Source organism: Pogona vitticeps, chromosome 12 (assembly GCF_051106095.1).
Source record: "Pogona vitticeps strain Pit_001003342236 chromosome 12, PviZW2.1, whole genome shotgun sequence".
Taxonomy (NCBI): domain Eukaryota; kingdom Metazoa; phylum Chordata; class Lepidosauria; order Squamata; family Agamidae; genus Pogona; species Pogona vitticeps.
This window is the reverse complement of record NC_135794.1, coordinates 15,455,800-15,482,040: the sequence shown is the minus strand read 5'-3', so window position 1 is coordinate 15,482,040 and position 26,241 is coordinate 15,455,800. Positions and strand designations below refer to the sequence as shown.

General features: G+C 42.9%; 2 protein-coding genes across 12 annotated transcripts in view; both read right to left on the bottom strand.

Annotated features, from left to right (window-relative positions):
- LOC144584564 (uncharacterized) overlaps positions 1-19,462 on the bottom strand; it is a 39,188-nt gene extending 19,726 nt beyond the window's left edge. Inside the window, exon 1 of the mRNA XM_078380885.1 lies at positions 19,353-19,462. The gene's annotated coding sequence lies outside the window, so the exon portion shown is untranslated. The remainder of the gene's footprint in view (positions 1-19,352) is intronic.
- The window catches only part of MEGF11 (multiple EGF like domains 11), a 474,775-nt gene that overhangs the window by 145,427 nt on the left and 303,107 nt on the right, over positions 1-26,241 (bottom strand). For all 11 annotated transcript variants that reach the window (XR_013538901.1, XR_013538902.1, XR_013538903.1 and 8 more), the window contains 2 exons: positions 25,285-25,405; positions 8,467-8,603 (listed from right to left, as the gene is read on the bottom strand). Coding sequence is in view for 8 of the 11 variants with exons in the window: in XM_078380886.1 (XP_078237012.1) it covers positions 8,467-8,603; positions 25,285-25,405 (258 nt within the window). In the remaining 3 variants the exon portion in view is untranslated. The remainder of the gene's footprint in view (positions 1-8,466; positions 8,604-25,284; positions 25,406-26,241) is intronic.

Here is a 26,241-nt window from a genome sequence, read left to right as displayed (position 1 = left end):
GTTTGTCGAGTTATTCAAAATGCAGAACTATATTTTGCTAACTGGAAAGCAAACAATAACCACCAAAAGGTTAATAATGCAACTCCTGCAAGCTTTTTGTGTCTAAGCTATTTCTATCAAATATTTATCTAAAAATACATGTTTTATTATCTCTTTTATGGGAACAAATGCTGCCGGCTAATACAGATTACCTTTCAGGAGTATCAAAAATGGGCTCCGGTAAGGGACTGTTATAACAGCCCGCCTATAAATAGGAACATTTTCTTGATTTATTTAAAGGTCACCAGAATTTTTATTTTGTGCAGGGAGGAGAATCGGGAAGAGAATTGTATTTCAGGCCATCAAACCCTGGGAGCAAAAGGGCCAAAAAATAAAAAAATATATAAAAATGGAGTAGCCTGGTTGCCCCCCTTCAGATTAAATGGAAACACATAACAGCTCCAGGAAAGAAAATGGAGGAATTTCTTTGCCCTTTACTGAACTAACAATCCATCATAAGCTGAACCAGCCTTGAAAGCTGAGATTCCAAAGGGCTTTGCTTTACTAGTAACTAGTTTCAGAAGCCAGGTGTTTTTCTGCTTCAAGTATATATTCCATTTTGAAAAACAACAGGTAGATGCCTATGTATCCCTTTCAGCTGCAGTGTGCTTTCCTTGTGTATGAGAGCACTATACATCTCACTGGACATGTGCATGCTTTATCCCCCTCTGGCTAGCCCATGGCAAGCAGGGAAATGATGGCAGCTTTCATTTATTACCAGGACATCTTTGGATGCTTATGGAAGACAGGGATTTAATTCTATAGCAGAAAGAAGCAGGACTGTAACTTAGAGCAGTGGTCCTCAACCTTTGGGGCCTCCAGATGTTCTTGGACTTCAACTCCCAGAAATCCTGGCCAGCAGAGGTGGTGGTGAAGGCTTCTGGGAGTTGTAGTCCAAGAACATTTGGAGGCCCAAGGTTGGGGAAAACAGGCTTAGAGGACACTGAAATCTGGAAATGAATCTACCAGTGAATGTAGAGCATATAAACCCCAGTCTTTCCCAGACTTATGAACTTTTTGGAAAAAAAAAGAGCAGAAATCTGCTCTTTATAATTTTTTGGTAGATGAGGGGCGCATTCTGCTCTGCTTTTCTTCTTAGGGTCTCCTGCCCATGACTGAGGCCATGTGGGTGCAGACAGTGCCAATTAAACCCCCAGATGTCAACATTCTGAGTTACAGCTGAGGAAGGGACTGCTGAATGTAACATAGTAAAGAGATGGATGACCTACACTAGATCAACAAAGATTTCGGAATACTAGGCTACCAGAGGAGTTTATTGATTTATTCCCGGGATCTAAATGAGCAGTCACTAGTGGCTCTATATTCACAAGGGAAATGACTTTGCTCTGGGTTTCTTTACAAAGGAAGGAACCTTATGCTCAAAATTGGTTCAGAACCTTGGATAGCTCCTTTAAAATCCAGACTACATATAGGGATGTAGCACAACTGATGTGCTAGCATGCAGAGATATGTAATGCCCATTAGATCCCGGGCAGTGAAAATCTATTTTGCCTTTCATCTAGTAGAATTATCCAGCCTAAAACTGCATGAAAAATTAGCAAAAAATGTATTGTTTTGAATCTAGTGGCCTCTCAATGCTTATTTAGGAAAGAGCTATCACTCTTCTGGGGGGGAGTGATTAACTAGGAATGGATTTTTGAGTGGAAAGAGTTTAGTTTCAGTTTTAGCACACATTCCTGGATCCAGAATTATTTGTAGTGTTGTGTAGTGGATAGAGCGTTGGGACTCAAGAAGCTTATGTTCAAATCTTTTCTCAAATCTTTTCTCCAGTGAGTTCCATGGGAACTCACTGGAGGATGGCAAAAGTAAAACCACTCCTTAAATCTCTTACATACCTTGGAAATTAAGTGACAGGATGCTACACAATAACAACATTTTTTTTGCCATCAAGTCAGTTCTGACTTATGGTGATCTTTTCATAGGTAGAGAGAACTCAGAAGTAGTTTACTGTTCCCTCCTTCTGGGGTATATTGGGACCATGCAGCTTGTCTGAGGCCACAAAGGCTGGCACTTCTGCGACGCATGGCAGGGAACTGAATTCCCAACCCCTGGCTCTAAAGTCAGATACCTACTGTAAGTCACCGAGCTATCCAGCCAGCTTGATGGCACATTACTTAATTATTACGAGCTTAAGTCTTTTGTTGTAGTCTCTGACTGATAATTCTTGGCGATCTACGGGAAATGAAACACATCCCATTATCTAAACTCTAGGGGAAGAATGGAATGAAAAAAGTGGCAGGACACAGAATTCTTGAAGTATCCTGTTCTTCACAGGATCATTCCCAAGAGACGGCCATTTACCCAAAATCTCAAAAAAGAAAGATTATGTTATGCCAGGAAAGTACAACAGTAGCACCTTGGGATATCTTTAAGCTGTTGAACATGGTCCTTGTTGCAAAATCATGTGTATAATATAGAAACAGATTTGAAAGAGGCCAACATTAGTTGTTTCCTACTTTGCTATTTTAGCTGGAACCAATGCCCTCCCCCCAAGCAATTGCACTGGTTGGAGGAGAGTTGAGATTTGTCACAAGAGTTAGTGTGTCAGACTGAAACTTCCAATTAGACATGGGAACAAATAAAAACGAATTGTGATATTCATGAAATGTCACTGATTTGTGGAATATTCATCCTTTTGTATTGGTCAGGTCCGGAGACCCCAAGAAACATGAATGTTTACCCCTTTTTATTGGTCCCTTCATGCAGGTTGGCTGCAGAACAGAAATGGAGTTTGCCTTCCTGCAGTCAGCCTGCTTATCAATGTTCGACCATCAACTGATAGTCAGGTCATTGACAAGCAGGCTGGCTGCAGAAAGGCAAACTCTGGGTTTAGTTCTGACAGTCAGCCTGCTTGTCAATGACTGGACCATTGCGTCATTGACAAGCAGGATGGCTATGAGAACAGAAACCAGTTCCTTTCACACAGCCAGCCTGCTTGTCAATGTCCTGCTGATCAGCTGTTCAGTGGGACGTTATGTAACAATCAATGGGCAAATATTTGTGGATTCATAGCTAAAATCTGTAGCTTTGTTGCTTCATCCATTTGTCAACTTTGATGAATGACAAATTCCAAAAAAGCACACTTTTTTCCAATTTGTCCCCATCTCTAATTAGGATGCTTGGATTCTAGTCTCCAATGAAATTCACTGGGTCCCCTGGCACAGTCAATCTCTCTTGAGTTAAGTTTCAGTTTTAGCACACATTCCTGGATCCAGAATTATTTGTAGTGTTGTGTAGTGGATAGAGCGTTGGGACTCAGGAAGCCTATGTTTAAATCTTTTCTCAAAGGATACACTACAGAGGAGGAGATTCATGTACGCTTCCTTGAGCAATTTAGAGGGAAGGTGGAATATAATTGTAACAAATGTTTTTTTAAAAAAGAAAAAGATGTCTCCATTTGTCTTGATTAATTCATGTTTGTTTGAGGGACCTTCCCAGTTTCATATATTTTTGAAGATCAGGCAACAACATTATTAAGCATAAAGATGCATCAAAACTGAACATTGGTTTCTGTACACTATGAGGGCCTATCCACTGTCTTCATCATTAGATCCTCTGTTCCAGAAAAGCTGAAGTACAATGTTTATTCTTAGGGGGATTAATTGGTATGAATGTGTTTCATTTGCATATCTTGTAAACGTAGAGCACTCCTTCTCAAATTTATTGCTGCAAATATAGAAATTAAATTAAATGCAATCCATTATTCTTTATAAGGGCCATTAAAAAAACAGCCTAACTAATAATAAAAATGGGGAAACCTTGCCAAGAAAAGTATTAGAAGCTATAACATATCTCTGTAATTTCAGGAACAAATGTGTCACACGAGTATATAGCAAAGCTTTTGTGTTTGTTTTTTTTCCTTACTGCTTAAGACCAGCCCTTTCGTGCTAACGAGTTTTGATTTCCAGTTTCGACGACCAGTAGCTAAAGCAGGAGGGCTGGAAAATGGACAGTACAGTGGTCTCTAGAAATAAGAAAAGGGCACCTAAAAGAATGAAAAGCCCTCTATATGCAGTCACACAACTTACATTATCTATACTGTATAAACAAAAGTAAATTTTGGTTGTTTCTCCATCTGTTTGTTACCACCTCACACAAAAACAGCCAGGTAGATTTTCATCAAAGGTCCATTTGGAATAGTCACTTTTAGGTCCTTTGGGAGCATTCCTAACTAGTTTCTTTTAAAAGGTTGGGTGGATATTCACCATATTTGGGTGGTCTGAATCAAAACAGGTGCCATAAATGAAGATCATTTCGGGGGTCCTCGACAGCATCACAATGATATTTTTTCTTCAGGGACTCAATGAATTCTCACCAGGGACTGGACTGAGATATTTGGGGTGGGGCATTTTTGGAATGCTCTGATCTAACCTATATGTTTCATGGCATACTTAATGATGACTTTGGATGCCCTTGAGAAGACTCCGGTTTGTTTCTCACAAACAACTGAACAGATTTTCACCAAATTAGAAGGGTGTGTTTAGGAAGGTCTGAATCAACATACAGCCTCTGTTGCATACAACGCTGAGGGCCTTCAGGGGCACCCTAATTATTTTTGTTGCCTCTAGAGTCATGTGGCACATCATGTTAAAGATTTCTACAAACTGAGTTCAGAAATTTACACATTTTGATTTATGCCATAATTTCAGGGAGGTATGGGCTCCTTTTCTTTCTTTCTTTCTTTCTTTCTTTCTTTCTTTCTTTCTTTCTTTCTTTCTTTCTTTCTTTCTTTCTTTCTTACCTACCTATCTACCTACCTACCTACCTAGTATATCGACAGTTTAGACATTAATAGCTGTCTGTTGCATTATTTTGAGGGGACAGCATACTGACACTGTTATACAAGCTGTGTACTCACTGCTTTACATTGTAGCCAAGTGTCATTTCTTCAGTGTTGTCAAATGAAAAGATATACTAAAATATTTATGAAATGTGAGGGTGTACTGACTTCTGTGATATATTGTATCTATCTATCTATCGATCGATCGATCCATTGATCGATCCATCCATCCATCTATCTATCCATCTGTCTATCTCTCTCTCTCTCTCTCTCTCTCTTTCATTCTTTCTTGGCACATGGGCAGCCATTGATGGATATAGGCCTCCCCTTTTAACTTCTACAAATTTCTGTTTGTGCTATTCTGATCCATGCTAGTCCTGCTGATCTTTTAACATCATCTATCTGTCTAGTTGCAGTCTTCCTCGCCTCCTTCCTCTGATCCAAGAGGTATTTTTTTATTCCATTGCTCATCTACCTCTTCATGTTAACAATGCTATTTGATCTTTTACATATTTTATTTTTGTCTTTTGCTGAATATTCTGCTTTCATACTTTTATCTATTAGTCCAACATTTAGCATCTCTGCCTTTCCCTTGCTGTTTCAAGTTTTTGTGAGCTATTTCATTATGGATTTTGTTAAGAGTTTAAATATCTGTAGCATCGGTTAGTACTGCCAATCCACACTGATTAGAAATTTTCTTAAATTTAGAGAATTTAAAAAATATAATTTTTTTACTTTGTTTATTAAAATGGCAACAATGTAAGTTTTGTGGTTGTTGTAGGTTTTTTGGGCTGTTTTGGGTGAGGTTCTTTTAATTATTATTATTTATTTTTTTAATCAACTTTCTCCAATTCATTAACTCTCTAATTCTTCCAATTTACTTCATAAGTCATGAAAGTTATAACTACAACATCACTGAGGTTATGTAAGGTAACTCAGTCATCTCCCACTGATATTAATTCCCTTATGTTCCCAATTATGAGTTTTGAACGCCTCCTCTAATGCTGTTATAGTTTTGGACTCATTGAGTCTCCTTGTCTCACTCTGCATTTAACTGGCATTTCCTTTATATTTTTGTATAACTGTACAACTCTTATTGCTTGTTCATAAAATGATCTTATTTAGCTATTCTGGAGCACCTTTTCTATTGCCCACAACTCAATACTATCAAAGGCTTTTTCATAATCTATATACACCAGGTATAATTTTTTTCTATTAACATTCTAATAGTAAGGATGTGTCTATATGTACTGAAATTCTTTATAAATCCTGATTTTTTGATAAACTGATAAAATTCTAGCCCTTTTTCAATCTTATTTCTGTCAATAGTTTATACATTTGTGATAACAAGGTGTATAATTTTCCAGAGTGGGTGGGGGCATCATGCTGTTGGGAGCCATGCTATCTGGGGAATTCTGGGATAAGTTGAATGTGTAACAAGAAGGGGAGTGGGAGAGAGAGAGAGACTAAGGAAAAGGAAGGTTTATAGAGAGAAAAGAGGGCACCAGATGAGGGTGGAGCTCATGGGATTTAAGCAAAGCAAAGCTGGGCCTGTTGTCTGGTATGAAATTGTTTTTATATGGGTATGCACTAGGAGATAAGTAAATACTACATAACATTCAAGAAAAATGAGTTTTCAAGTACCACCAGTGTGTTGTGCCTATCTAAAATCTACTCAATTACCTCGCGAAATAGAATGTTCTTTAAATAGCTCATTTTAAGAAGCATTAAATTCCGCATCCTTTGGACTAGAACGGATTCCCATGCTGCATGGACTTCAACATACATATGCTGATAGCTTGTGTTTTGTATGTTATCATAGGCAATATGAAGCTCTTTCAGTAAGGTTCACACTGAAATGCAAGGTTATCAACATTACAGCACCCTGACACAAATAAAAAGCACTACAGTACTGATACTTCAATGGCTTACAATTCAGACCACCATCTGCATACCTTAATGAACGCATTCAACAACAGATGCATATTTTTGTAGTTCTTTTTCTGGTGGCTCCTGGCTTTCTGTTTTCTCGTGGCTTCGTAATTACGTATAGCTCCTTTTTCCTTTCCTTTTCACAACAATATTAAAAGAACTATACTATGTATTAATGGGGATATGGTGATTCTGACCACTCATCTGTTTTACATTCACTTTCCAAGCACTTTAAAAATGGCAGCTGTAACATGGAGGAGGAGGGACTTTGAAGTGCTGAACACACCTGTTCAATTGCTACATGAGTGGGAATGAGCTGCCGAAAAATGCTCATCTCTTGTCCAAAGTGAGTGAGTGAAACCACCCGGGATGGAATCTGGAGACCTACAACCCTGATTTGTGTTTTCAGCTTGCATTCTGGAACTCACTTTTAAGAAACAGGCCTGGCATAGATCTCTGCCATGACTTTTGGAACTTTTATGTTTTTCTGCACCATCCACAATACAGGTGCTCGCCCTGGTGAAGACTTGTATGGGTTGAAAGCCAACTTCTTATTTATTTTTAGTGGTCTATTAAAGGTATCACCTGCCTTTGTCTTTGGATTACTGTTCAGTGGTGCTACTTTATAGTTGATATGATTGGGTATTTTTAAACAAATACATATACCTTTTAATGACATGCAACCTCTCCTGAGACCAGATTAATTTAAGATCCACATCTTTTAATGAACAAAATTAAAATCTTGAATGGCATAAGCATTCCTTCCAAGGGGCTAGAAGACCCAAATGTGACTCAAAAATAATGTGCTGCATTTTAAAGATGAACAAACCTATTATATTATAAGACAAGTTTCCAGGGTGTTTTTTTTAAAATTCCCATTTCCATGATGTCCCATCATTGGCCATGTTCACAAGGGCTGATGGAAGCTGCGGTCGAAAAAATATCTTAAGAGAACCCGGTTATGTCAAGCTGGCATAAGCTTTTATGGACAGGACGAGCAACAGCCTAAGAGAGCCATCTCTCTGGAGAATTAAAAAACATGGTAGGAAAGATTGGATCACTCAAATATTAGAAATGCATGGACTGTCCCACAGGGGCTTCACTGGATGACTTGGTTAAGTGTACAGTGGTGCCTCCCTAGACAGTTACCCCGCATGACAGTTTTTTCTCTAGACATTGGCTTTTTACGATCGCTATAGCGATTCGCAAAACAGTGATGCGTATGGGGGAATTTCACTGGACAATATTTGGCCCCTGCTTCACAAACTGATTTTCACTAGACGACGATTTTGACAGCTCCCTCTGTGCTCGCAAAACAGATGTTTTCGGGACCTAAGCTTCGCAAGACAGTGATTTAAACAGCTGATCGGCGGTTCGCAAAGTGGCTTTCCTATGAATGATCTTCATTAAACGACGATGATTCTTCCCCATTAGAATGCATTAAACAGGTTTCAATGCATTCCAATGGGGAAATGCTTTTCACTAGACAATGATTTCGCTAAACAGCAATTTCAGTGGAACGGATTATCATTGTATAGCGAGGCACCACTGTATATAGACTGGATATCATAGGTGCATACCAAGGCTGTAGCATTAAGTTGGACTAACTCAAGTGTCATGTAGAGAAGCATTGCCCAGGAGCCTTGATTGGCACTGAAAACATGGAACAAGGCATTTGCTACCACCGCACCTACCTGTCTCCCGTATAGCCTGCTGTGCACAGGCATACCCCCGTCACATGATCACACTGTCCTCCATTATGACATGGACAATCCTGGCTGCAGTTGACCCCATACGTTCCTGATGGGCATGGCTGAGCACACACAACGCCCTGCATGGGAGATGATAACAGGGAGAGAAACCTGTCATTTTTGTTTTCTGTTAATCTCAAGCAAAACAAAAACAAAACAGAACAAAAAAAACCCCACATCTCTACGGTGTTTGGAAATCAGTGTGATGAGTTTCGTTTATCTTTCCATTTTGTACTGAACTCAGGGAGCTGCACATTTATTAATCTGGAAAGAAAATGAGGTTAACCCTCCGTGACCAAAATGGCGGAAGGTTTTAAGCAGAGTTTGGAGAAAATGCTTTTTTAAAAAAAATTCTCAGAATCCTGCGATCAGGAGTCTCTAATGAACTGGTTTTACATATACAGAGGATATGCAAGACCCACAGACATGTTAGATGTTTTTGAAAAGGAGGAAGAATTCTGCTCAAAAACAAAACAGACGTACAGAAACTGTTCCTGGTGGTTAAGCCTTGAGGGCAAGGGGCTGCGGGGGGTGGGGGGGGGAAAGAAGTCTGTGAATAGTTTCATGGAAGGAGGAATTGGGCAGATTGTGTCAGACTCACTGGGAAGCCACTGCCTGATAGCAGCTTGAAGATGGAATGATTCCTGCAGCAGTTGAAGCACCAGAACAAGTAACAGGAAACATTTAGGGCCAAACAACTTACTACAGTTAGCAAATCATTAGAAACGGAGCTCCTTAAGAGGAAAAGATTGTTTATGTGGTGATTGGTCAATAGGGAGAGAGCAGGGCTTCATTTGCATATCTGATTTCTTAGACATACCACCCTGAAAGATCCATGTGCCTGGAGGGATAATGTTTTAAGATTGCCTTAATGTGTCATCTGACCCCCAGTACCCTGGAGTTAGGGCTGAAATAGCAGGGATGCCTTCCCTATCCCCTAAAATATAAGACTGGGCATCTTCTCAGTTTAAGTGAAAGCCCCTTGAGGGAAGGTGGGGAAAAGTTGACCTTTCCCACTTTTCCCTCCTGAAATTGCCCCTTGGCACTTCACGGGCTTAAACGGCACTGAGAGGCTTCTATCTCAAATACTCCGGAACCCTTAACAGGAGCACTCCTCACAGGCCAGGGGACCTTCCGCCCTCCAGATATTCTGGATTTTAGATCTCGGAAGTGCCAACAGGGTGGTCCATAGTGAGGGACTATGGAAACTGTAGTCCAAAATACCAAAGGCTCCCCATCTCTGTCTTAGGAAATGAGACATATTAGAAGGCACATTAAAAGTGTAACAACATGTAACTTAAAAGCCTGCCTCCAGTATTTGGAATATGAGCTGCTCTGAAACCAGTCATTTTGCAAATAATTGTGTCCCCCCCTCAACAATGTTCCAGAAGGTTCTGGGAAGGGCACAGAATTAACAAAAGCCCTTCCCATCCAACTAAAACCCAACTCAATTTTGACATCTACAATGAGAGCGCCGAAGTGCCAATTCTGCTTGGAACACATGCCAAATGACCTTGCTGCTCTTTCCAATTACTGTATGTGTTGCCCCAATGGTTAAAGATACTTTGCACCTGGTCAAAGGTTCGCCTTATGGTTGTTGTGGATTTTTCGGGCTCTTTGGCCATGTTCTGGAGGTTGTTCTTCCTAACGTTTTGCCAGTCTCTGTGGCCGGCCTCTTCAGAGGAACAGGAGTCAGAACTCTGTCTGTGCCCGACAGAGTCCAAAAAAACCACAACAACCATCAGATCCCGGCCGTGAAAGCCTTTGAGAATACGTTCTCCTCATACTTCAAATGCTCCATTTCTCACTCCCAGGACTGTAGGGCAGCTAGTAAAGGTAGGGCTGAGGGGAACTCATCTGCCTCAGCGAAAGCTGTTCTTGCAGCCTCACCTTGGGTCAGCTAGACTCACATCCTCTGCCAGAAAGGAGTCGGAAATGACACTGACATAACACTGTTTGTTCGTTGTAACTTAGCCAGACGTTGACTCCATTCAGCATCTGAGAGATCATGAAAATCACTTGGAATTTCCGTCCCAATCTCTCTTATGACAGGCACTTTGAAGTATTATGTGGGGGAAATGACATATTGAATAGCTCTCAGGCCAAATGAAACTGCGTACGTCTCACATGAGAATATGAATGGCTTCATATTCTCCTCCCTCTGACGGGTCTTTTCACTCACTGGCCAGGAGCACTCGCCAATAGCCCAGAATAGAATACAAGAGCTCTCAGTGAGCATCCGAAAGGACACAAAAAGCTTTTCCCTTGTGTGATTGGTAGCTCCCTAGTTGGGAAAGAGACACCTTGGCCTCAATTCAAGAGCATCCGGATTCTGCCATAACAACTTGAGTCTAGGCTTGAGGAAGAAGTGATATTTCTCGCTCGCTCGCTCGCTCTCTCCAGGAAAATATCCATTTATCATGATAATAAATGCATCTTCTCATCATGTTTCAAGGAGGACAGGATTTCCATCAGCAAATGATGAGAAAGCAATGCTTTGCAATGCATCCCTCAGGAGAGGTGTGAATCTTTAGGCACAAATGTGTGTTAAGGGAATACAAAATGCCCGTCTGCAGGAGGAACAAATGTCAGAGCAAAGTTACAAGCAGTTTTATGCATCTCATCATCCAAGTTGATTCCATCAGCAACTTTCCAAAGACTTCAGCACAATCAGTTGGTTCAGTTTCAATGCCTTGTTGCAAAATTATTAATTGCTGTTCAACACAGCATCAGAATGCCTAGTTATTTCACTTAGGGTTTGGTCAGATGGTTGCTAAGGCGTGGGCCTGATTGTACCAGAAAGGGTTGCTTTGATGGGAGCAATCTCCCTTAAAACAATACTTTTTTTCTGATGGGGAATCACCCAAACCCGCTTCCCACCCCCATCCCCAAAAAGCCCTACAACGGGATCAAAGAAGTCCAGCTTGGGCACAGATTGGGGTCAGGGTAAAGCATTTCCTCATGCACCACATGATCACTGGGGAAACACATCCATAAGCTGCCCCACCCTTACTTGCCGTTATCTGCCACCAAGTCCCTTCTGACAAACAGTGACCTTAATAAGGCTTTTGAGGTACTGTATGTGATGCTCAAACAGCAGTTTACTGATTACAATTCCCAGTTAGTTTCCTTGGCCCTGATTTGAATTCAAGTCTCCTGAGACCTAGCCTGACACTCAATCCATGATAGCACACTAGCTCTTTATTTCATGTTAAGGTGCCAAAATTTAGAATAATAAAAAACCATAATCTTCTGTAAAAACTATGTAAGGAATATGAAGCGATGATTAAGGACACTGGGGCATCAGATGTGATATTTAGCAAAAACAAGCAAACAAACAACAACAACAACAACAACAGATGAAGCTTGATTAGTTACACCTTCAAACATTTCACTCGCCCTGCTATTTCAGATGTTTCAGGACATAGTGCAGATACAGTCGGGGCAGCTGTGAGCTGGGGTGGAGATTCTCATTCATACCTAAGAGGCAGTTATGCCCCTAGGGCGACAGAATGTGCTAACCACTTGCCACATGGCGTTTAGATTAGAGATGGGCACAACTTAAGTTGTGCCGCATCTTACAACTCATGCCTCGTAGTGTCACAGCTGCCGTGTGTTTCGTCCGACCACCTCCCAGCTGGTTATCCCACTCACAAGCCTCTGTGCACCACCCAGGTCATCCTCCATTGCCAGCTGCCCAGTCCGGGAAGGAGCTCGGCCTGCTCTTCCCTGCCTCCTCTGGCAGCCGACCCCTCAGGCGAAGAGGCTGGACAGGGAGACTCCCTGCGCAGAAGGGGAGTTTCTCATTGCACTTTGTTACTGAAGGGCAGAGTTTAACATTGCAGTGCTTCTCAAGAGACTTTCAGGTTCATGGCCAGAGCCTCCTAGTCAGAAGCTTTTATTTAGCACTGAAGAAAGGAAAATAAAGCTCAAGAACAGAAGCTTCAGTGATGACTGTAAAACTAGATTGTTTGCTAGCATCTCCTTTCTACAAAAAAGACTGAGCACAGAAGCTGTGCTGCTTTTAAAACAAGGAGACTGCAGTGGTGCAGTGGTGGGTGGATGTGTGTGTGTGGGGGGGCTGTGTTTGTCTCCATTGCTATCTTCTTTTTCAATCTACTGTTTCAGGTAGAAACATCATTCTCAGGGAGCAGATCTCTTGGCAAATCTGCATTCCATCACACACCCCAGGGTGAGCAGAGAAAATATTGTGGGAGAACAGCTGGTCCAAGCTAGTATCAAAATATTTTAATAATCCAAAGGTTATAAAGATTCTGAGAACTGCCTGGACGTACACCAAATATACTATATATCAACTGTGGGTCCTGATCAACTGTGGGTCCTGATGGCAATTTTTAGAGTACCTATTTTAATTGTATTTTAAGCATTTTATCTTTTATTGTATTTTAATTGTATTTTAATTGTTGTAAGCCACCCAGAGACCTTTGGGTAGAGTGGGCGGCATATAAGTTAAATAAATAAATAAATAAATAAATAAATAAATAAATAAATAAATAAATAAGTTAAATAAATATATATACACACCATTCTACTCCACAAAGCACATTAAACATACAAGTAAAATATATGCAGCCAATGATGACGTTCCTTTGGGTGCAGGGTCACTAGCAATGTCCAAGTCTCTCTGCTTTTGCATTCCCAGTTTGATTTAGCTGGATTTGAGCAGCCCATTCCAATTGCCAAGCATTAAAGCCCCAGCAAAGGAAGAAGAAAAAGTTTCACATGCCCAGTAGCTGTGCTGAATCTTCTTCCGCTTTTATGAAAGCCCTGGGGAGGCCCTTTAAACTTAAAACCCCAACATTTACAGGTGGAATGCTTTTATTCATAAGTTCTGTTTATCCCCCCGGGGTCCTTGGCCTGGCTTTTTCTCTTCTTGTTTTTTTTTGAAACTTTGGTTCAAAAGCAGACATTGTTAATGGAAGGTTTGTCCCCAAGGAGCAAAACAACACAATTTTCAAGAAACACTCTTGTGGCTTCTTGGAAAGCCCTCTTTCTGCTCCTTCCACAGAGCCTCAATGCAGGTGAGTTCATATGTGGCTCCTGCACCATCTAAACAGATGGAAGGTTCAAAAGCTTCCACACTAGTCCCCCCCCCCTTCTTTCTTTGTACTGTATCTTAAATCCTGGCGTGGCAATCTCATCAGCTGCATCTCTGCTTGCACAGCATTGCATACCATCTGCCGCAGGGTGATGTGCCATGTATCTCTGAGGATGGCACTGCAACCATACATCCACTGCACATCAGCCTTGCACGTCTGTTCAGACATGCCAAGGGATCTGGTCTGCAAGCTGCAGTGATTTCTAGATCATCCAGCTGTACCAAAATCATTTCCTCGATACTTTTTGTACAAGCAGTTTATCTACACTGTCTATTTTACTTCTGCAAGAGCATTTTTTCCGACTGTTACACATTTTGCCCACTCAGTGCTTCATTAATACATGTTGCATTATTTTTATAATTAATCTGCTCTTTCATGTAATTTCCCTTCTTTAAGCATTTGTTAAATAGTTTGCATGGTTCTGTTTTAAGAGCTGTGCAAAGGAACTTTTGTAGATCCTATGTGATATCTGTGTTATACCAATTTCAGGTAAGGAGAGAGATGGCAGCAGAGGCTGGACCATCCAGGTAACAGCAAGGAGGGGGCCTGACAATTAATGACCCACCCACCCTGGTTCCAGTAACCTGAGTCACCAAACCCATGCCAGATATGTAAGAGAGCAGCTGTTTCTTAGGACTTGATTGGGGACAGAGATGTTCCTTGACTAAGGTCTGGGTAGATGAACTGATTTAACTATTTCAGAGGTCTGTGAGCATATCAGGGAAAACCAAAAAAGGAAATAAAAAGGTGGACAAATAAGTTCCATGAAAGTTTACATTAAAATATAGCAGTTAGTCTTTAAGGTGCCAAAATGTTTTTATCTTTTTAATTTTTTTTTGCCTAATATGATTTAACTGTGTTAATGCCTAAACAGCTCAGATTTTGTTTAGTATAGTTTTTTTTAATTTTAAAAATTCTCAATAAACAATAAATGTAAAAACACAAGCCTTCCGGTCTCCTGGATAATTAGAAAATCATAGTAATTCTGAAAATGCAGCAGCAACTGCATCTCTTAGAAAACGCATTTCAAAACTGCCCATACCATTGATTTTTCTACGTAAAATCCTGACATGCTAGAAGACATCGCTAGAGAACAGATCTGGGCACTCCTTTCTCAATCTGGGCGACAGCTTTTAGATATCAAGAATGGGCATTGTTTGATGTGTAGTATTTTAATGTGGTTAATATTGTGTTTGTAGATTCTACTGTTAAAGACGTACAGAAAATGACAGAGGGAGAACTTTTTCCTGCTTGATAGCTCAGTGGTTTAGGTCTCTGGCTGCAGAGCCAGAGGTTGGAAATTCGATTCCCTTGTGACAAACCCAGACCTACTGGGATCTGCCACACGTTAACTAAGCTGCCACCAACCATTCCCTATAAGAAGTCACACAGACCAGGGATGGATTTTTAAACAAATAAAAGAACAAGGTTTATTTAAATCACACACAGGGAAAATAAAATGATCGGGTGAATAAGATTTAGTAACGTGGCTTAGTCTCATTCATACATGCATACAGTTTGGTTCACACAGAACCCTTAACTTGAAGCACAGACCCTGAACCTATCAGTTCTGGCTAACCAACAGACACCTGAACCTATCAGGTTGGTACTGACACACAGTAGTACCCTGTCTGACACACAGACTCCCACACCAGCTTCTTCTTCCCAGCTGCTGCTTCTTCACATCCCAGCGTCTAAACTTCTCCACACACGCTTCACATATATATACAGTACAGCCCCTCCTCCTGATGTCCCGCCTTCCACTCCCCATAGGATGGAACTTTCCCTCCAAACCCATGACAGACAGGTAACATCAGTGCTGTATGTAACACCTCCCCTCTTTATAAGTTGTTTTGTAGGGGGAAAGCTAACGTGCTTTTTCCCAAAAAACAACCTGGATAAAATACACAAAACAGTTATACATACAATATCATACTTACTTATACTTACATTCTAAGTTAACCATATCAATTGGGCATTTAAACATTTACCATATACATTACATCAATTTACCTTTATTCATACAAACCAAATTCAAAAAACAGGTACATTTAACTTTTTGTCATCAATATATATACATAGTCCATGTTTCTTTCGCCGTCTTCATTCTTCAGGTCTTCTTGACAAGGCGTCAGCAACACAGTTCACTGACCCTCTGACCACTTTCACTTCAAAGTCATAGTCCTGTAGGTTTAAAGCCCACCTCATAAGTTTGCTATTGTGGGTTTCCATTGTCTTTAACCATTGCAGTGGTGAATGGTCAGTGCACAGAACAAAATGTCTCCCCCAGATGTAAGGCTTGGCCTTCTGGATCGCGTAGACTATGGCCAAACACTCCTTCTCCACGGTTGCCAAATGTCTTTCACCTTTTTGAAGTTTCCTACTCAGGTAGGACACTGGATGCTGGTCACCATTCTCATCCTCCTGGCACAGAACTGCTCCTACCCCGCTGTTAGACGCATCGGTGTAGATGATGAACTCCCGGTCGAAGTCTGGAGCACACAGCACTGGATACTGGACGAGCGCCTCCTTCAACCTCTGGAACGCCTCCTCACAGTCGCTGGCCCACGGGATGCGGTCATCAGCCTTCTTCCTCGTCAGATCGGTCAGCGGAGCCGCAATCTCGCTAAACCTCGGGATGAACTTTCTGTAGTAGCCCACCAACCCAAGAAATGATTTGACCTTTTTCTTGGTGTTGGGTCTAGGCCAATCACGAACAGCTTCTATTTTGGCCTCTAGGGGTTTGATCACTCCTCCCCCTACCACGTGACCAAAATATTTTATTTCTGGGCTACCCAGCTGCAGTTTATTCTCTTTACAGGGCCTAGGCCAAAGCACTTCCTCCCCTGGGTCAAAGTGCCTCTCTCTAGCTTTGTGGTTATACCATGTTTTCTGTCTGACCTTCTGAGCTTGCAGGTTTTCTGCTGCCAGCTCTAAATTTCTCTTTAGGTCATTCATCAAGGTGTCTATGTATGTCACAACGTCTTGTGGGTCCTCCTGGGTGATCTGCTCCCAATTTTGTTTGATCAAATCAAGGGGCCCTTTCACCCTTCTCCCAAATAAAAGTTCAAATGGACTGAACCCGGTACTGGCTTGTGGCACTGATCGATAAGCAAACAAATGGGATTGCAGCTTCTGGTCCCAATTGTTTGGATTCTCTGCCAAGTAAGCCCTAATCATGCGCATTAGAGTCCCATTGAACTTCTCAGTTAACCCATTACTTTCAGGGTGATAAGCAGTGGTTTCCTTGTGCTTAATTCCACAGATTTGCCATAAGCGTTTCATGAGCTTTGATGTAAATGATGCTCCCAAATCTGTGATTATTTCTGAGGCAAATCCCATCCTAGACATATACCCCACCAAGGCATCTGCCACTGTGTTAGTTTCAATGTTAGTCAAGGGTATGGCTTCAGGGTACCTCGTGGCATGGTCCACAATGGTGAGAATGAACCTATTCCCCCTCTTTGTGGCCTTGGGCAAAGGTCCCACAATATCCACCCCTATGCATTTGAACGGAGTGTCAATCACAGGCAAAGGGCACAACTTTGCTTTGGTCCTATCGCGGCTATTCCCCTGCCTTTGACACACATCACATTGTTTACAGAACTCCCTGATCTGCTTCCCTATGTCAGGCCAGTAAAAATTCTGTGTGATTCTCTGCTGTGTTTTGTTCACCCCTAAGTGTGCAGCAAACATGTCAGAGTGCCCCCTTTGTAAGATCATGGGGCGATACTTTTCAGGTACCACTAGCTGACTTCGGATCCCATCTCCCCCTTTTGAGATATTCCTCAGGGTCTCTCTATACAAAATCCCCTTTTTCTCTAGAAATCTCACTGGGGTTTCAGGTGTTAGCTGGGCGTCAGTCACCTGTTCAAAACACTTTTGGAGAGTGGCGTCTGCCTTTTGCTCCTGTCCAAATCTGCTGTCTGTGGTTAAGGTTTCCACCACAGCTTCTGAACTTCCCCCACCTGCTTCCGTCTCTGGCTCATCATTGCCCCCCTGAACTGTCCCCGTGGTGGCTTGTGAGCGTGTAATCACTAGCACCCGTTTCACATGTTCAGCCAGGTCATTTCCCACGAGCACGGCTGCTGGCAGAGTCGATGAAATCGCTAGCCGCCAAACTCCCCTCCAGCCTTGAAAGTTGACAGGTACCTCCGCGACTGGCAGTGAGATTATCTGCCCCTCAATCCCTGCCACCTTCATGCTCTCATTTGGGATTACATATTCCCTAGGAATAATATCTGGATGGCACAGGGTCACCTGGGAACAAGTGTCCCGCAGCCCCCGATACTGATGGCCAAGTATTCCTACGTCCACCCCTGCTGTTTCAAACAACTGAGAATCTGTTCTCACCAGCAGGCAGCGCCTGACCTCTACAAGAGGACCATTTTCCTCAGCCTGATCAGCAGATGTAGCTGTTCCAGATTGAGTAGCCATGGCAACAGGCTCCCTCAGTGACGATGAGCCTTGCTCTTTCTGGACACAGAACACAGCTTTTGGCTTGGTTCCACTCGAATCCTGAGGCACAATTCCTTTTAGCTGCTTTAATTTCTCACACTCTGAGATTAGATGGCCCTTTCCCTGACAGAAATAACATTTTCTGGTGTATTTTGATTCTCTCTCATCTTGTTTTGGTTTTCCCTCCAAAATCTGAGGTCTTGGTTTCATGTCTGAGGGCTTCCCTTCACCATGGGCCCCTCCCCCTTGCTGGCTTTTCCCTGGTCCCTGAGAGTACTTGCTGTAGGTTTCTTTGGGTTTTCCTACAGATTTCTCCTCACCTAAGGGCTTTCTTATCTGGTAAATAAAATCTGCGATCTCGGCTGCTTCTGCCACAGATTTTGGTTTCCTTTCCCTCACCTGGAATTTCAGTTCCCCATGCAGGACTGAATAGAACTGTTCCAGCGCTATCAAGTCTTTGAGCTGCTGAAAGGTCTCTGTCCCCTCCTGAGATAGCCATTTCTCAAGCAGCCTCACCAATTGGGCCCCCACTTGGGTAAAAGTCTGCTCTGGTTTCTTTGTGAGGGACCTGAATCTTTGCCTCAGCTGTTCCGCATTTATCCCATGTCTTGCAAACACCAGTTTTTTAAACTCTGCAAAATCTCTCATCAGTTCCTGTGGCATCTCTGAATAAACCTCAGCCAGGCTACCACTGATTAAAGATCGCATGATGGTCATCTTCTCAGTTTCCCTCACTGAGAAGTCCACAAACGCTCTTTCCACTAAGGAAAAGAACACCTCAGGACAATCTCCCTTGTGGTACACAGGGAATTTCTTCAGGTCAGCTTTAGACAATTGGCCTCCCTCAGAATCCCTATTGTTATTATTGTTCTGGTTCATCATTTCCAATTTTCTTAATTCAAACGCCATTTTCTCTCTCTCCAATCTTTCTGCTCTTTCCATTTTCTCAATCTCAAATTGCCTTCTTTCTCTCTCTAATCTTTCCTCCTTTTCCATTCTCTCTCTCTCTAATCTTTCCTCCATTTCCCTCACCCTCAGTTCATGCTGTTGGGCTAGGAGTATTTTCCTGAGTTCTGGGTTCTGTTCTCCTGTGCTGTCATCCTGCACTGAGCCAAATTCATCCTCAGAACCTTGGTCTACCTGGGGGTCTTTCACTTCACCCATTTCTGCCATTTGGCTTCGAGTCAAGGGCATAATCCCCCCTCAGAACAAGCTGCTTTAAAAAGTCAAGCCTCAAAATAAAACGACCACTTTTTTTTTCTTTTGCCTCAGAAGCAGCTTTCTCTATAGATTGCTGCTGTCCTTCAGCACTACTTGCAACAGTTGCGAGCTAGAGTCTACCCCCCTCTGCTGGGCCTCTCAGCAGGCAGGCTAGATCACTGTTACTTTACAGTTTTGCCTCAGCTTTTTTCCCGCCAAAACAGGCTGCCTCAGAGCTCCCTAATCTAGTCCCCAATCTGAGGTTACACGTTCTTCTACTAGTGCACCCCCCCCCGTGAGGTACACCTAGAAGATTACCTACGCGCCTCAGATTGTCCCTGACTAGACCCCCCCTTGCTCTGGGCACACTTGCCAAGGCTTTGCTGGACCACTGGACAACTGGACCAGTCGTATCCCACACGCTGGACACCAATCAATGTGACAAACCCAGACCTACTGGGATCTGCCACACGTTAACTAAGCTGCCACCAACCATTCCCTATAAGAAGTCACACAGACCAGGGATGGATTTTTAAACAAATAAAAGAACAAGGTTTATTTAAATCACACACAGGGAAAATAAAATGATCGGGTGAATAAGATTTAGTAACGTGGCTTAGTCTCATTCATACATGCATACAGTTTGGTTCACACAGAACCCTTAACTTGAAGCACAGACCCTGAACCTATCAGTTCTGGCTAACCAACAGACACCTGAACCTATCAGGTTGGTACTGACACACAGTAGTACCCTGTCTGACACACAGACTCCCACACCAGCTTCTTCTTCCCAGCTGCTGCTTCTTCACATCCCAGCGTCTAAACTTCTCCACACACGCTTCACATATATATACAGTACAGCCCCTCCTCCTGATGTCCCGCCTTCCACTCCCCATAGGATGGAACTTTCCCTCCAAACCCATGACAGACAGGTAACATCAGTGCTGTATGTAACATCCCTCACTATGCCTCTCTAACAGGGGCTGGACTCAATCATCCATAGAGTCCCTTCCAGCAATGCAATTCTAAGATGATGATGAGGTTTCAGTGCTACAATGAGAAAACTAACAATAACATCTTCATTTAAAAAAAAAGGCTGGGCTACAGCAGCACTGGCCATGACAGCCTTAATGCCAGGGGAAACCAAGGAGTAATACAAAGAATCCTTTTTAAAAAGTAATATTCCAAGCTCTGATTTGTCAAAGGGAGCAGAGTTAAATGTTGGTTTAGGGCATTCAGCTATAGTTGTGGTGCTGTCACTTTTTTATTTTATTTATTAATTTATTGTTTTATTTATATCCCGCCTATCTGATCAACGGACCACTCTAGGCAGCTTTTTTTTCAATGACACTCTCCTATTTCTCGATTTTTTTTGGCAGGCAGATATAAACACGGCCCTGTCCACTGTGGAAACAGCTGTGCCTATTGAACTGGGGAGAGATCCAGTGCAATGTGGCGTAGTGGATGGTGTAATGTTCTAGGACAAGAGTTCCAAACCTTGAGTCCCGAGAGGCTCTTTGCCTACAACTCCCAGAAATCCTGGCCTGCACAGCTAGTGGTGAAGGCTTCTGGGAATTTTAGTCCAAGAACATCTGGGCACCCAAGGTTGGGAACCACTGCTCCTAGAACGTAGGAGACCTGGACTCAAAGCCCTGCTTAGCCATGGAGATAGCACTAGTATAACCACTCCTCAAATAGCTCGCATTATCTTGGATGCTCTACGAGGGTTGCCATAATTTGGAACTGACTTGATGGCACATAACACATGACATCCTGATGCCAGAGCCGTCTTGCCTTCATCACTACAGAGGGGGCGACAGTTTGTTTGGTTCATGTTCTTAGAACTACAAAAATCTGCATCAGAAACCATTGAAATCTGAAACTGATATAAACAGTGCGGTTGTCGTTTTTTGATGACTGTCACACAAGTCAATTCAAAATTCACCTTCCGGAAACCATTACCAGGAGATTTCAGTGATGAGGAAGTGCTTGAGGCCAGTATGTTGTGATGGAGAAAGTGGCAGACTAGGGCTCAGGTGACCCGAGTTCAAATTCCCAATTGCTCACAGAAACTCACTAGGGGGTGACAATAGTAAGTCACTTTTAAAGCACCTCATCGGCCGCCTTGCAAGCCCTGCAAAGATGGCATAAACCAGAAGTGACTTGATGACACATAACATGTAGGGTTTGAGACCATCCATGGCTTGTGGAACACTTCTGAGCTTAATCCAAAGTGCTCAACTTGATCTCTGAGCACCTAAGAGGATGTTTCCTCCCACATCAGCCTTCCCAGATTTTAAATTTGTCATCTAAGATTCTCTTCTGGATATCCGGCCTCTAAGGGAGGTGAGGCAGGTGGTCACTGGAGAGATGGCATCTTTGGCTGTGCGTCCTGCCTCTGGATATTCCTGCCCAGGAAGGCCTATGCAAAGCCTTGCTATTTCGTCCTCCTCTAGAGAAACACAATGGGAGTGGCTGTCTTAAGCACAGGAGAGAGAGAGTGGGATTTCCACCAGCCAGACTGCCCTCGAAGCTGCTTCCTGGTAATCGAGATCTTTTCCAGCCCCCTTACTTTGTCTTTCATAGATCAGTTGTTTTTAAAAGGAAAAGGGTAAAAAAAAATATGGATATGATTGTCCTGTCTGGAAGAACCATTAGATATACAAAAATAAAGACCTTCAATAACCAGATCCTACAGCTCAAAGCTAGTCCCTGGTGGGTGATAGGATGAAGGATGGTAAGGTAGGCCCTGGTTCCACTCAACAGGAGTCACAGCCTAGAGCGTGAAGGGGGTGGATGATGTATGACAGATGAAAAGTGAGCTGAACGGCCAAAGTGCAAGGAAAGTAGCGCCATCCATACGTGAATTTGCCATGAATGTTGTTGCCCCTTGGGCTTTGATGCATTCTTAGGAAGCCTGAGCAAAACTCAACTGCTACCAAAATGATCTTTTGTGTGGAGCCTCGATAAGGAGGAGGTTGACATTCTGAAACTTCAAGTCAAGCTCTGAAAGCCAGCAGCGTGATCTGCAAAGGCGTAAAGCTACACGTTCTACCCTCCAAGCATAGCACTAGGAGTAAACATCCAGGAATTTCATGGGGAGAAGAATGAACCATCTTTGCCTATTCCAAAGCATAATAACATCTCCCATACTGAATTCAGCATGCACTCAAGGGAAATATCATCCTTTTATTTCCACAATCCACAGCTTCTAATTATCTCTATGGCCTTCTAAAGTTTTAACACAAAAAGAAAGAAAGGGAGAGATGGAGGGGGGGAAGAGAGAGAGAGAGAAGGAAGAAAGGAAGGAAGGAAGGATATTTAGGCCAGGACTCTCTCTCTCTCAATCTCTCTCTCTTTCTCTGCCCTATTCCATCAGCAGAACGTGCCAAGAGGCTAATTGTCAAACGGTGGAACAATGCCAGAGAATGCAGCTCAGCTGAATGAAGCTTTGGCAAATCCAGAGGGAGTTAATTATCACATTATTGATACAGATTTAGATTTTTTTTCAAGAGCTCAGCCTTTCTTCCTTGACACACCAAATGGAAGTTGAGGAATAATATGTCACCTCTGAGTCCATCTCAGCCAACCTTCTGAACGCCAGTGAAATCCTGCCAGGAATCAGTGAGATTATGTTGGAGGGCAGGGGAGGAATATTGCATTGACTTTTATCAACCACTCCTCTTACACAGTTCAAATAGTCCTCAGGGTATTTCAATTACAGTATTTTAATAGTAGTCGTCATCATCATCATCATCATCATCATCTTAGAACTGCACTGTTAGAAGGGTCCCTATAGACCATCAAGTCCAACCCCTGTCAAGGAGGCACAGCAGGGAATTGAACTTCCAGACTCCGGCTCCCCAGCCAGAGACCTAAACCACTGAGCTATCCAGCCATTCTTACCCCTTCCACTCCTTTCTGTGCCTTGGGACATCTGCTATTTTTATCTTATCATGTCTGAATTCTACCCTTTCTCTTCCAAAAAGCTCCTCCAGAAGTTTATGTTTCCTTCCTGTGTTACATCCTCCCCACTTTTCAAGAGTTAGGCTAAAAAAGAGTGGCGGGTTCTGGACTGCTCAGGAGCCTCACCATCCAGGGTGCATTTGAACCCAGATCTTTCTGGTCAAAGTTCCACATACAGTATGATCAAAGTTCTTCTGTTCATATCTACACTGGTTTTCCCTTAAGACTCCCACAGAAGCACTAACAAAATTAGTTCATCTTTCTCCTACATACCATAAGTCCAGTCAGGTATAATGAGTGAGGCACACAGTGGTTAACAGGAGCCCATGTTCAGTTTGACCCAATAATTGTTAGACACCTGAGAACCTCTTATTAGAGCTGCAGTCACATTAGTGTGCAAGAGACATGATTCCAACAGACCTTTGTGCACGAGAAATCAGACTTACAAATGAAGCCTGTCTTCTTTACATTGCAAATGCCAATGACAAAGCAAGCTAATTTTGAAACTCTACAAGAGATCAAAGGTCTTGCTGTAACAATCACATGCTTTCAGGACTTGAGGATGTTCTTCTTCTAATGACATACAGTATAAGGTGCAGTCTGACCCTCCAGCCACACATGCTTTACTCTGTGCTGGCAGGACTGGCCTTGGACTCAGGAAAGGCCAGTCTAACCTCCTCTAGGTCACAGCGTCCATCTACCAACTACTGTATTTTTCAGTGTATAAGATGGTCCCATGTATAAGACGCCCCACTTTTCTAACCCAAAATTAAGAAATCTAAGTGGGGCTTAGCAAGTGTAGGGGGAAAGGCATCAAAGCACTGCAGGATGGCTTTAATCCCTGCTTTCTTCCTTTGTGCTAAGCCCTGTGGGGCTTAGCAAAAGGAGGGGGAAAGGGATCAAAGCAATCCCGCAACTGCATGATTGTTTTGATCCCTTCCCCCCTTATACAGCCATGGGATTGCTTTGATCCTTTCCCCCTACACTTGCTAAGCCCCATAGGACTTAGAAAGCAGAGGGGAAAGCAAGGATCAAAGCCATCCTGCAGTGGCTTTGATCCCTGCTTTCCTTTTGCTAAGGCTTAGCAAGCGGAGGGGAATGCAGGGATCAAAGCCCTGCAGGATCACCTTGATCCCTGCTTCCCCCTCCACTTGTTTTTCTCTCTCCTCAGCTTACATCTGTGTATAATACGACCCTCAATTTTTAGTCTAAGACAAAAGTATATTTTAGACAAAAGTATAGTCTTATACATGAAAAAATACAGTATGTATGAAGCAAACTATGTATGAAGGGACCAGTGGCTTGTTGCATTATTTAATATGAGCACCCTTGCCCTTCCCACTCTTTGGTTTTGCCTCTTTGATTCCCGTCTGTTCAACCCAGTTCCTCACTGCTGGCCAGTCTTTTAACTATGCCACAGATGGCCCTGGTTCAAGCACAAGAGGGACCTCAGTGCAAAACTGTGGTGTGAGGGATCCCCACAGCAAATTTTGCCGGGACCACCTGACCGTCTCTAGCCCCTGTCTGCATGATGCTGTGACTGGACTTCAGTCTCCCCAAGAGCATGGCTTCTGCCTCCGATCTCTCTGATCCTTCGCTGCAGGCTGTCCTGATGCCCGATTCTAAGACCGACGCTACAAGGAGTCATGCAGGTGATAGAAACTTCCTGTGTCTAACTGACAATTGTATCTCTGTAATGCAGGCATCTAATTGTCTTACAGAGACATTACGGAGAATTACAGGGCATGCTGTCGGCTGGCACAGGCCTGGTTCATGAGAAATACCAACCAGGTCACTTGAGTCTCCGTGTCGGAGCGCACAAGCTGAGACCCAACCAAGATTCCCTGTGGCGGTACTTCAGAGCTCAGATTTTAACAGACACCACAGCAAATGTAACATTGTCCTGCCAGTGGCGCTCGGTGCTCCGCTATGCAAAAATCTCAATGGGGCCAAACTGATGCGCACTGAAGGATGTGTTCCGGGGCGCACGGCTGCAGCTGAAGAAATCTATACGTACCATCCATCCTGGGGGGCAGGTACACTCTCCAGTGATGTGGTGGCAGGTCCCCCCATTTTGGCAGGGGCATCGCTGTTCACACTGGGCTCCGTGACTGCCCGGAGGACACTGTTCCTCACAGCTTTCCAGGTGTTGTTGCAAAGAGAAAGAGATACAGTCAGAAACCGAGATGAAACACAGATGCAGAAGCAATTTGCGCGAGAAAATGACACGAGGGCAACCCTTACGGCAGCCTGGACACAAATCATCAGACGTGAAGCTAAATTCCAATCAACAATGCCAGTGATAAAATGTAGTTATCCAATATTTATGGCTCTAACGAGCATTGCTTTTGTTCCAAACCCTCTGCTCATGTTGACAGATCCTTATTCACAAAGGCAATTTGCCTCTAGATCATGGGAGCTAAAAATATTTGTGGGGGAAGAAATAATGTTGATGATGTCAAAAGTGATAAAACAACAATCTAAAAATAATTCTAAATAATTTTAAAAATCAAATTTTGCCATGGGGTCACTCAGTGCTTTACAGTTGTCACCCAGGCACTTAGTATTGGGTTATAAGGTTACAAGAAGATTCTTCCTGTAACCTTATAACTTTGGAACCAGTTTATAAGGATGATCAGGAGGGCTGGAAACCAAGCCCTAGGAGGAAAGACTGAAAGAACTGGGCTTGCTTAGCCTTGAGAAAAGAAGATGGGGTAATATGATAAAACTTCAAATACTTGACAGGCTGTCATACAGAGGAGGGGCAGGATCTGTTCTCAATCATCCCAGAGTGCAGGACACACAACAAGAAGCTCACCTTACAGGAAGCCAGATTTCATTTGAATATCAGGAAAAACCTCTTAACTGTTAGAGTAGTAAGACAGTGGAACCAATGACCTCGAGAGGTGGGGAGTGCTCCAACACTGGAGGCATTCAAGAGAAATTTAGACAACCACCTGGCAGATATCCTTTG